The sequence below is a fragment of the Thamnophis sirtalis genome, unplaced genomic scaffold, assembly GCF_051295495.1.
Source record: "Thamnophis sirtalis isolate CommonGarterSnake01/CBP01778 unplaced genomic scaffold, rThaSir2_p1.2 scaffold_7, whole genome shotgun sequence".
Taxonomy (NCBI): domain Eukaryota; kingdom Metazoa; phylum Chordata; class Lepidosauria; order Squamata; family Natricidae; genus Thamnophis; species Thamnophis sirtalis.
In genome coordinates, this window is record NW_028261387.1 from 44,151,150 (window position 1) to 44,163,799 (window position 12,650).

The following is a 12,650-nucleotide window of genomic DNA, read 5'->3' on the forward strand; positions in this document are numbered from 1 at the left end:
CACAAGAAGTTACAATAAGCCCACTGTATAGTTTTTACTTATTTATGGCACCTAGCTCAAACCTGAAAGCAAACATTTTAAAATCATGAAATATTGAGAAAACAGAAAAACGAACAGATTAAAAAAAAGAATCTCGTATTCATCCGCACACTGCACATACTTTGACATCTCTTACACTGAACTGATCAATTGCAACCTGATTCTTTTCAGAACAGACACATCTCCAAATATATAAGCCATACAAAGTAATTAGAGGGATTTTAATCATCAACTGTATGGTGGAGACTTATCACTCCAAGGTGGAAAAATGGATCTTGTTAAGGCAACATAAAAAGAAGCCAGATGGAACAGCAGTTTGTAGGAACAAATACAACATCTTGTGTTAACAGAGATTCCTACGCTATAGAAGTACTTTCACATGAAGACTGTGTATGTCATATCCATGGAGGCTTTTTTTTTAATGCCCCTATTTGCTTTTTTTTTTTTTAAAGGAAAGACAAAATATCCCAATTTCCAAGACTTGCATATTTGGAAATATCACTTCCATTCCTCTTGTCCAAAGCACCGCAGGTACTGGTTCTCCTATCGTACCTTGAATTAAGCCACAATGCAAAACCTCAATACAGAAAAAAAGCAAGTTTGATTTTTCAGTAAGGTTATTATTTACTCAAGGGACATAGGTGGCATACCCAAATCTATCTTTTGCCTCAATCATATTGAGGGAGGTGTCTACTTACACTCTGCTAACTTCTCTTTCCAAATGCTAAAGTGTAAGTTCTTCAAGGTAGACTAGGTCAAGAAATAAATACCACAAGAATTGCTAGAATTTTATTTTAGTGTTAAAAAGGTATAACAGAATCTTGAAATCCTGTTGATATGCTCCCTCTCTGCCCTGCCCCACCCGCTATAGCAAAAAGAATCCAGACAGGGCAATGAGTATCTTTCTCGCTCACTCCCACCTTACTGGCTAAGCCAGTGTTTATTTAATAGTTGTGGAATATTTTCTCCTTCTCCTAGCTAGGAAATAGCTATTCACTTTTTAAAGAAATGTTTACTATGTTGTCTCTACTCAGTGGTATTTCCAGGCAGTTTTCTTATGGAGCTGTTTTATGGTTAGTACTATTAGGACAGCAATTCCGAAAGAGTGATTTATGAATCAGCAATGGCCCATGAAGGCCCACCATGTAGTCCAGTGTTTTTCAACCTTTTTTGTGCAAAGGCACACTTTTTTCATGAAAAAAATCACGAGGCACACCACCATTAGAAAATGTTAAAAAAAATTTAACTCTGTGCCTATATTGACTATATATAAAGTAATTCTCCCACGGCACACCTTACACTATGTCACGGCACACTAGTGTGCCACGGCACAGTGGTTGAAAAACACTGATGTAGTCCACCTGTCTTGCCACAGTGATTAGTCAACTGGTCACACAAGAAGCACACTTACTCCTTTCCATCTTTTGCATTCAGTGGCAGTCAGCTGCTCCATGAAAATGGATCAATAGCTAAAACCTGTTTCATTGAAGCAATAATGCTTCAAAACACTGACAAAAGTAAAGTAGTCTCAAGTACAGTTACTATGAATGTATATGTAATGTGACAAGTGGAACTACAGTATGTTCACACAAAAACAACTGAAGAAAAAGCCAAGAGAAAATACAATACAGTAATTTAAAAAAAAACATATTGTGTAAATGTGGTGTACATCTAAGTTTTGTGTGTGTGTATTTTACATGTTTGTTAATAATTTTTTTAAAAAAAGTTAATTAAAATAAAAAAACAAAAAACCCCAAACATTTTCATTGAGTGAAAGAACCCCTGACTCCTAGCTGTTTGAGTTTAATATAAACTTTCATGCTGTTAAAAACAAAAAGGTAAGATTTTTTTTTAATCTAATTGGGTGGTTCCTGCATTTTCTGAACATTTATTTAGTGATCTATGATTGTCTAGAATTTAAGAAACACTGCAGCAACCTGCAGATCCTCCAGTAGGCTTAAAATAAATTATGAACCGGGCCTTCTTAGCTACACAACCTGGGAAGATGAAAACATGGGCACCTTACAATCACTGTAGAGCCATCTTATACAGATCATTAGAATGCAGTTAATTTATACAAGTTGGTTATGACTGTTTATTACACACACACATACACACAAATGACTACCTGCCATTCATAATATCTCATCTACCTATAATGTAAAACATGCTCTCACCATTTACTATGGACAGGTCTGGCTCAACTAAAGATCTGGATCTTAAAAACAACTACAAAAGCCATTGAACAAATTTCTGCTCATGTTATTCAATTTAAATAAACAATTGTTTATTCAACCAGCACATCTCATGAAAAGCTTCCCCAAGTCAACTGTGACAAGTGTGTATGAAGGAATTATGGCATCAAATGTTTTTTGGCACCACCTGTCATTTTTGTGCGATTGGTCCAAGTACACATAAAAGAAACTACAACACAGAAGCTTTATCCTAATGTCTTTTACAGAAGGTTCATAGTAATGATTTCTAGTTTATATTACACAAACAGCTGCCATTAGGATGAGGACTGTGAAAAATTGCCAGGTCTCCCTCCCAAATTTAATGGCCCCTTTTGCACCCATTACACAAATTCCCAGAAATCCTAGGTAGTTTGAGGATAGGTAGGGAATCGCAATAGATCTGGAGCTCTCCAGGTTCATCAAAACTGCCGGTATGCACAAAGAGAATGGCGCATGTGTATTAAAGGGAGGACAAAACACACCACATTATCCAGCTGCAAACAAGAAATCCCTTTCTTTTAGTTCTTCCAAGGGCTGCCATTCCACACAAAGTTACCATGGGTACCAGAATGAACCCAGGAAAACTTATTCCTGAATTTTAAAAATTGAAAAGTGCTGTTAAGCATTCAGCAAGGAAGCAACCACCATCTTTCCTGTTTGAATAAGCACACCATAAAAAAAAACGGAGGGAAATGAATAAAAAGAAACCTGATTGCCAGTTTCTCTATCCTTTAAAGAGAACTTGAATACAGGAAAGAAGCAATGGCAATTAATTTCGTGACGAATGCATCATCTCCGCTTTCTCCCGCACATAATAGAAGCCAGCGTGAAGCTGGGGAAGCAATCCACAGATGCTCACCTCCTGGGCTGGGAGTTTGAAGGCTGGCCCGCTTCCTCAGTGGGGAGCCGCTCTTGGGGGGACCGACACCAGAGGACATTTTGCTCACTCCCGATGCTCCGCAGAAGTCTTGCAACCGGTGTTGCTGCAGCCACCGTGCTCCAAAAGAAGGCGGAGACAGTGTCGGGTTCGCCCCCTGCTATTGATTGATGGAGGCGCGTGGGAAAGACATAGGAACTTACGCAGAGCCGGAATGGATCAGGGGTGTCTCTCTCTCTCTCTCTACACCCCCCCCCCCCCACTCTCGCAATTCGCCGGTTGACGTTCCTTATATACTTAACAAGGCAATAGAGCTTTTCATGCATTGATGGCGTGGCTCGGCGGAGCTTTCGGTGGTAGGCTTTGTAAGACCCTCCCACCGCTCCTGCAGCTGAACAAGAGCATGATACTGCATTCTCCTTAAAGGGGTGGGGGGAGCCACAAATGCTTATAAGGTCATAACAGCCAATCCTAGTCCCCTAACTGCTTTCACTAATATTCTCCCTTCCACATTTGCTTAGGCACCGCAGACAAGATGCTGTAAATTTGCCGGCTGAGAGGGCGCCAAAGGAGCCTCTCTCAAACCCAGGAACTCTGATTGCCACCAATCCACACACCCCACCCCACCCCACAAAGTGTGCGTGCGTGCGTGTGTGTTCTTGCGACCTTTGGCGCAACAAGGTGGCAGCCTTTATCCTCCACGATCAATGGAATGATGGCTCAACATGCTGGAGGAAGAAGCCCACTTTACACACTAGTAAGAGCCTGGCTTGTTTAACCCCATTCACATCGCAGACAGAATCATTAACCAAGTAGGCTGGGTTCACTACAACTCCGCGTTCACCGGTGGACTAGTTTAGTTGCCCTGTTGGGTGACATACACAAACCCCTAAATCAATTCGGAGCAATTTCTTTGCTCATAAATCGCGCTAAAACATTAAAGCCACGAATCGACCCATAATTCGACCGAGTTAAGAGCTTAAGCAAACCAATTTAAGAGGGAGGCGTCTCCTGGTTTAAAGAAAGCGGAAAACGGTTCAAATTACACTTTGGCTGCCTCCATGACGTTGAAAAGACGTGCGTGGATTTTACACGTACACCGCACTAGCCGATGCCGTGATAATTTAAACTGTTTAAAAAAAGGCGATGGCTTTTAAATGCGAAGACTGCGCTTTGGCCCCATCAGCTTTTTTGAAGCCTTCCTTTCAACCGGAAGCGGCCTACTTGGTGACGCCCTAGCAGCCTGGGAGTCAGGGCCAGCGCTCGGGGGGCGGGGAAGAAGCCAGAAAGGGCTTCTCCCACCGAGGCCCCATCTCCCTGTCGGGAAAGCGCCCGTGGGCGCCCTAGGCCGGCATCGGAGCGGATTCGAAAAAGCCGCTTCTTCCCGCTCGGCCCGGGTTTCCCGGGGCCTTGGCTGGAGATGCCCAGCGCGCAGACGCTCCGCCTACGGCAAGGGAGGCGGAGACTTTGCAAGCGGGGTGCGAATTCAAGCTGAGCCTCCGGGGGATTCGTTGGCAGAGCGGCCGGCGTGACGAGGCCGCTGCACCCCGGGAGAGTAACGCGCCTTCTTAGGGAAGAAAGTTATCTCCCGGCGGGTGCGAGAAGCCGGATCAGGGGAGGGAAGGGAAGCCAGCTGTAATCTGGGAAATGGCGCCCGGAGAGGCTGCTGATGTTATCGCTTGCATGGACTTCCAAGTCAATATTTGTTTTCCCGCAAACTGGGACCCACAGCGACGTTTATAACATAAAGGTCGTCGCCTGCTCCTGACTCCTAAATAAATGATTTAACGCGGCTCTCCCGGCCTTAGTTTCGAAGAAACTGAGCTACCGACAAAAGAGAATATTTGTAGTTTAGGGTTGGCATGAGGGATCCTTGGGTGTCTCAGCTTTGTTTTCTTGCAGACGTTTCATTACCAAACGAGGTAACATCATCAGTGCTAGCTCAAAGTGAGCAGCGCTAACGAAGCGTGGAGGGACGGTAACCCAGAAATAAAGCCCTTTTTGCCCGTGGCGTCCACATTTCCACATTCGGCCACTTTCCGTCTTGCCGAACGACTTGCTAAACTTTCAGCGGCTTAAAGTGGCTTTCGGGTTGCTTCTAAAAGAGACCTCCTCACCGGCGTTGTTGGCGCCTCGGAAACTCCCGAGGACGGTGGACTCTGATGGGATAGGCAAGAGGATGGAACTGAGAACTTTCCAGCCCGGAGGATGCGCGCAGCGTGGCTCACAGAGAACAGGCTGGTGCCTCCCCTAATCGTCGGCGCCTGTAATACCCCGAGCAGCAATTAGGAGAGATGGAAGGTGAAAAAAAAACAGATCGAGGTAGCCGCTGGAAGAAGGCGATTGGGCAGAGGGAAATAAGTGACGGGAGAAGGAAAAGAGAAAGGAGCTAGTCCGGAACTTACTTTGTTTCAAAACAGCGAAGGGTCTTCCCTACCTGAAGCCATCCTACTGCTGGCTGAGAGGTCCAGTAAATGAAGGCCCAGCTGTTTTCCCAAGGAAATCGGGCAGAGGGCAGCCCCCCCGCCGGCGCCAGGCGAGGCTGAGCGGGTGGGTTGCACAAGCACTTCCTGGTCCAAGGGTCCACAGCTCGGCTCAGCACAGCTGGCAGGTCTTGGCTGGAAGATGGAATCCCAGCCTGGCTGCTGTGGTGCCAGCACTGATGGGCTCTCCTCCTTGGCCGGGTCCGGAATAGCCTGTGCTGACCGGTAGGCGGGGAAAAATAAAAAATAAAACAGCTGTTCCTGGAGCAAAGAGGAAGCCGGTCTTAGGCGTGGGCTGCCGGGGCTGCCCCGCGAAATTAAATCGCGGCGGTCAGAGTCTCCGCGCAGTGCTGGAAGCGAACCGGGTCAGCGGTTAAGGTTGCCCGAAGCACAGCACCATCTTGCGGCAAAAATGGAAAACTCTTAGCAATTACGAAAGGAAAAACGCCCGGCTCAAATTTCTTGAGGAATTATTTGGTGTTTTCTGAGGACCTACCCTGGTGACAGATGTTTGTAATGTTTAAGGTGTGGAGAAAGAAGAGGGGGGGGTGTCTTCAGTCAATCCTTTCTTATCAATCCTAAGCACAAATCAGTGGGATAGGAATGAGAACAAGATCACTGCAATGTTTTCGAAGGCCCAGTACTTTAAGGAAACATAGGAGAATGACCTTTGAACCTAAAAACTACATCACACCAGAATAATGACAAAAAAGGTCCTCAAAGTAACCAGCTGCAATGAAATGGCACTGCAGATAAATTACCAATGGTTCAAAAATGTAAATTCATGTTAAGACGTTGCACAGCAAGTGAGAAAGAATAGCTGTTGGATCCTGATAGCAATAAATGATTCATTTCATTTTTAATCAAGAGGCAGCCCTGTATAAATATTATATCAGCAATAATTCAAAGATTGGTTGTTTACTTCTAGCCACATCAGTAGTTTTCCAACTCTCAGGATTGATAATTTTATCAGGATTAACCTTTGGTTCATTTTTTTTCATTCTACAACTGCCCTGTGGAAATAGCTGTATAGTACTACATATGCAACCAAGCAAAGTTTGTGGGGATGAAGTTGGAATAGATTACACTTTGGAATTATGCCCACATCTCATCTCATTTTAATATTAAAGAATTACATTCTTGACAACAAAGCTGTTTCTTTCTGGACCAGCTGCAGTTTCTAGATGGTCTTCGAAGGCAGCCCCAAGTAAAGCACATTGCAGTAGTTCACTGAGAGGTGTGATGACTAACAAAGAACAGTGGCTCCCAGGTTCATGAACAGTAACTACTGGTGACCAGGTGGAGTTTTGCAAAGGACTTCCTGACTGCAGCTGCCAACTGTTTTTCAACAGGAACCATGAGGGCCCAAAAGGAACTGCAAATTGCACGCCAAGTCTGAGGAGGCAATTCCTCAAACCAAAAATGGAAACTTCCCCTTTCTGGGTAAGTCCACCCCTATCTCCCCACCCCCACAAACCCACATCCACTAAGTCTATGCCTGGACTATGCTGAAGACTGTTCTTTCCTATCCAAGCAACCACAGTCTCGAGACATTAACACAGAATGTTGGCAGTATTACTTGGATAGCCAGGACAGAGGTATAAAATTTAGTACCATTTAGTACCAGCTGTGCCCAAGTGATTTCACCTGGCCAAATTATTTCACTCCATTTATTAAAAGCAGGGGGGATGGAACCCTATGGCACCTCCCTATGATAAGGTTTAGGATTGGATTGTTCACTTCCCACCAATGCATTTGGAACCAATCCCAGTGAAAGGCACTTTTGTAACCACTGCTTCCAACTGCCAACTTTTTGAGCTGGTCCAGAAGTATACTATGGCTGATGTTATTGAAAGATGCTGAGAAATCATGGAGGACTCAGATTAACATACAAGCTCCATACTGTATTCTCCATTGGTCATCAACAAGTGAAACCAAAGCAGTCTTGATACTATGACCAAGACTGAATCCACACTGGAAGGAGCCTAGATAAGGTTCTTTGAAGTTTAGTCTTCTTACAAGACTTTGCACCTGGATTTTTAAAAGCATCCTGACATTTAAGAAGGAAAACTTTCCTTGTCATTTAATTTAATAGCAGGGAAAACTTTACTTGATAATGTTCATTGATTGGCTTTACTATGTCATATGATTTATTTGTTTTGACATATTAGTCCATTACACCATTCAGCAGTTCATGCTCATAGGTTGTTCTTTGATCCTGTCTTTAAAATTATTGTTTTGTGGATCTATAAACTCAGTCATTACATCCAACTGATAGCAAATTCAGAGCAGCAGCACAACTCAAAGGTAGTAACTTTGACAAGCCAAAAGTTAACCATTCTTTGGTACTGATTAGTCACGGACTCCTTCAGCTTGTGAATTCTGGAACAGGGGCTGGAGAACTCAAACTCTTCTTCCAGCATGGTGCTTTGCTTGCTGATAGGTTCTGAAAATAGGAAGGCTTAGAAACATCCAGGAGACCACATTAAGATCAGAGAGGATTGTGGGGGAGAAGAAGCTGAGTAATGCAGATGCTGGCTGACAGCTGAAGAGTTATCCTGGCAAAAATTAAATAGGCAGTGCTAATAGCTATTGAAGATCAAATATTGAATTGTTGGTTCATATCCAAAAAAAAAAAAAGATTGGCTTATAAACCTTAAATGGACCAAGCAATTTCCACCAATTAATAGAGTTCTGATGAGACTGGGACAAAATTCACTGAAGCAATTGAGGGCATGCCCTGGATAAAAGTGCTGAAGAGGACACCCAACTAAATGACCCTATAGCTGGGATAAGAAGATCAAAGGTTTACCTGCCAAAGAATTAAACAGCCTGTCACCTATTATATCTTCAACCTGAGAGTGGATGGTACCCTGCCAATGGCTTATATAAGCTCTTTTCTTAGACCTAGAATGGTAAATACGATCAACCCCCCCACCCGCCAAAATGAGTACCCAGGATACAGATAACAGGCTGTGTTCATATATGTTATGAATGCATTCAAATTAAATCATATGTAAATATATATCATACTGTGTTAAAAATTGCTTAGAAAGTTTTTGAGACATTTGAAAGAGGTCCAGAAAAAAATGTGATTATTTTTACATTCGACTGTGCTAGGCTGTCAATTGGGAGGTGGGAAATTGTTCATTAGCAACGTTGAAGGAAAAGAAGCAAAAGAACTAGTAATGTTGAAGCTAAAAAGTAAAAGTGCTTGTTTTCGTTGATAAGGTTTGGCTGATATTCCAACTGTTCATTTTTGTCTTAAAAGGTTGAATAAAAAGAGAAGACACTGTAGTCTTGTCCTACCCCAATTACATCCTGACCTCCTGTTTAGGGTCCCCTGATGACAATATTCATATATATTGGGATTTATTGTAATAGTAAGGTTGGAAGGTTGGTCTGAAATAAGGAAAGTATAGGATGGTTAATTATTTTTATTACATCTATATCTTAGGAGGTCACAATCAGGACATTTCCATGATTTCTGGACAGTTTTCTTTCTAGCAACAGTATAGAAGAGGGTTATCTCAGCCTCCTGGATTTTTTTATTTCTCGATTTTGCCTATGGCTTTAATATTCTCTAGTAATCTTTAAGCATTAACAGGATGTGACCTTGCTTGGCATCCTCAGAGGCTGCCACCTGCTGTAGGCCTGCTAAAGATACTTGTAGCTTATCAATAAATGTTCCATTGATCACCAATACTTTGCAGCAATTAAAACTCTTCAGTTGAAACTAAGCTCTATTAAAGACTTCATAGTTGTCTTCAAACTCCCTGTTACAATTCTGAAAATCCCTACTAATTTCCACCCAAGTACTAACCAGGCCTGAACTACTTAGCCTTCAAGATCTGACAAGGTGCTGCCACTCACTGAAGCAAAGAAATAATACTGACATAGTTAAGGAAAGTGACAAAATAAGAACTGCTATCAGCAAGGTGGGAGAGGAAGCTCCAACATCATATTTGATTGGCCCAGACCTGAGAAATACCAGAAGAAACAACATAGTCTGAAAGGGGAGTTTCTTGTAAAAATGCATTACCCAGTCTGTATGGATGCATCTCAGGAGTCTTAAGCAAGTATCTTCTCTCAACCACCTAAAATATATAAATTAGATTTGACAAGGAAAGGAAATCATCTAAACAACATAGCATTCAATGGGTAAACATTGTTAGTTTAATAGAATATAATACAAATAAATAACCTTTCCACTTTCTGCTGTATATTTAATCAAGAGGAAAAATATTTGGAATGTGTTTTGCTTGAAAAGAAGATTCACAACCCAATTCCAGACATCCAGGACTAAAATGACTGATAAGGAGAAGTAACATCTGCTGATGCATTCTTATCCTTCAATCTGCAAAAGTTTTGCTCAAGTCTGGTGCACTGTTCCCTCTAAGGTGCACGGCTGCGCGTCCGCGCACATAGCAAGAAAACACCGCGCAGCCGTTTCTAACTGCCACGCAGTGATTTCTGTCACAGGCTCCAGAAGCTGAGGGGCCTCAGAAAATCTAGGGTTAGCATGGGCGCGGGGACGGTGGCAGGAGCTTACACAGTACAGCCAGGCTCCTACGACCTCTTAAGCACAGGCTGCGCTGCTCATTATCGTCAGTCTCCCTGTGTTCAGCTAGAACTGGCCGCCCGCAAAGGACCTCCCCAGACTTCTTTTGATATGCATGGAGCGACTGATGGTAGTTTGCACCGGCTGCGGCCGCTCAAACTAGCATCAGTCTCCCCATGTTCAGCAAAGCAAGCCCAGGGAGGTCCTTTGTGGGCAGCCAATCCTAGCCGCTTGCGCCTGGCTCAGCGGCTGAAGTGAAACCCCAAAGCCCCCGCCGCCACCAGAATATCTGCTGCTGCATCCTCCTCCTCCAACAGCACTGCCGGATTTGCTGCCCGACGCTGCGGCTGAGGTGAAGCTGCCAAAGCTCCCATCAGCACCCCCGCCCATGGCAGTGGTGCCTCTCCCTCCACGCGGAGCACCTGAGCTGGCCCCCGCGTTATCCCTCCCCCTTCCTCCTCTGCCATGCTTTTGAGGAGCCATGAGGCCGTGTGAGCTAGTCGGAAGGCAGCGGAGGGGGCGGGAGCAGGAAAAAAAGGCCTCATGGCTTCTCAAAAGCACGGCAGAGGTGGAGGCGGCGGAGGTGCTCCGAGCGGAGGGGGAGGCACCGCCACCGCTGCCATGGGCGGGGGCGCCAGCGGGAGCTTTGGCGGTTTCACCTCAGCTGCAGCGCTGGGCAGCAAATGTGGTGGTGCTGTTGGATGAGGAGGAGGTGGCGGCAGCAGTTATTCTAGTGGCGGTGGGGGCTCGTTGGCATCTTCAGCGGCAGCCCTGCCCCCTGTGAACCGAAGATGGAGCAGATCCAGGCAGATGACGTCGCCGCAACATGACTGGAGGAGGAATTCTGGGAGTTGAAGTCCACAACAAGGTTTGAAGACCCCTGGGTTTTTTTCCTAAAGGATTATGGGTGCAAGGATCTTGTAACTTGACATCTTTAAGACTTGCATGCTTCAATGCCAGAGTTTCTGAGCCAACATGACTGTAGGAGGAATTCTGGGAGTTGAAGTCCACAAGTCTTAAACCTGTCAGGTTTGAAGACCCCTGGGATTTTTTTTCCTAAAGGGTTAGGGGTACAAGGATCTTGTAATAACAGCTTTAAGACTTGCGTGCTTCAAATGCCAGACTTTCTGAGCCAATATTTTGGTTGCTAAGCAGGAGCATTGTTAAGTGATACTGATATTATATAACACTTTTAATTAAGCAGGTACCTTGAATAAACATAATTTTGAGTTTCAAATAATTTTGTTGTTGTCTTAGGTGACATCTGTGAAAAAATGTAGATTCTGGGATGGCCAGTCATTGTTGATCCTGGAGATAATAATAGCCTGGTCCTGGTCACCCCAGAATCAGCCATTTCTCTCTCAATGTCAGGATTTAGATTGGCTTTCAAGTGAGCTTTCAAATGGCCTGATCAAGATCACTATGGGATGTTCCTGTCCAAAGAATTCCCACACACTGCCCTAGGAAACAATGGATACCCTTTGTTTTGGCAATTATTGGGCATTTTAGTACCACTACTAATTTCATTACCCCAAACTTCAGAAATAATTGAAATATAATCAACCTTGTTTAACACTGCTAACCCCTAATTCTGAGAACAAGGAAAGAAAATTATCATCTTGCTTCAAACTATTGCAAATTTGGAAATTCCTTAAATCCACTATGCCCAACAGGGAAAGAAAGAAAAAACCCAGTAGCTAAGCATTGTATTCTAGTAATTCACTACCTTAACTTCATCTCTACTTATTTTGTCCCTGACAAGATTTGAAGATGGGAAATGAGGAAAAAAGGTGGAAGTAGAGTCTTAACCACCACAAAATAGAACACCATCATGATTTTAAGCTTCGGTAGCTGCAACTGAGCCAGATATAACCCAGCTTCAATATAGCTGATATTATGGTGATAACAGGAAAGGTTTGATCTGAAGCTTCCTTCAGAATTCTCCAGAATCCTTTTGTGGAAGAGCTGTCAGATTGGAGCATTTGGTTAAACTGATTTGTTTCTCAGACCAAACACATCAATATTCTGCATTGATGAATGAATTGCTAACACAAGAATTTCTTCTCAAAACGCTTAATGATTTCAGACAGGAGATTAATCAACTGATATCGGATTTATGTGATCAATTTGATGCTAAAATTGCTCAGGCAAAGCAGGATATGATCGGAGTTATGACAGTCATGACAGATTATATTGCTGAAACGGAGGACAAATTGGAACTTTTGGAAGAAACTAACCTTAATCTGATATCAAAAATTCAAACGTTGCAACAGGAAATTGAAATTGCTCAAAAAGAACTTGTCATGATAAATTATAATAAGACTGCCTTTGCAATTCGAGTTAGAGGACTGCGTGAAAACCAACAGGAGAATTTGAATCAGATCTTTTTTGAGGCTTTCAGCCGCTTGGTGGGAAGTCCGGGACTTAACTTTGATTGGCAGATTCAAAGAATTTAC

At 43.5% G+C, this 12,650-nt stretch overlaps 1 protein-coding gene across 5 annotated transcripts in view; it reads right to left on the reverse strand.

Annotated features, from left to right (window-relative positions):
- AMPD2 (adenosine monophosphate deaminase 2) overlaps positions 1-9,725 on the reverse strand; it is a 69,350-nt gene extending 59,625 nt beyond the window's left edge. Inside the window, exon 1 of one of the 5 annotated variants that reach the window (XM_087719864.1) lies at positions 9,676-9,725. In XM_087719864.1, coding sequence (XP_087575990.1) covers positions 9,676-9,694 — 19 coding nt within the window. In that variant the 5' untranslated portion in view covers positions 9,695-9,725. Of the gene's footprint in view, positions 1-3,132; positions 3,316-5,555; positions 5,997-9,675 lie in introns of those variants that run through there. The other 4 variants (XM_087719865.1, XM_087719867.1, XM_087719866.1 and 1 more) reach the window with 4 other exon arrangements.
- Between the last annotated feature and the right edge of the window lie 2,925 nt (positions 9,726-12,650).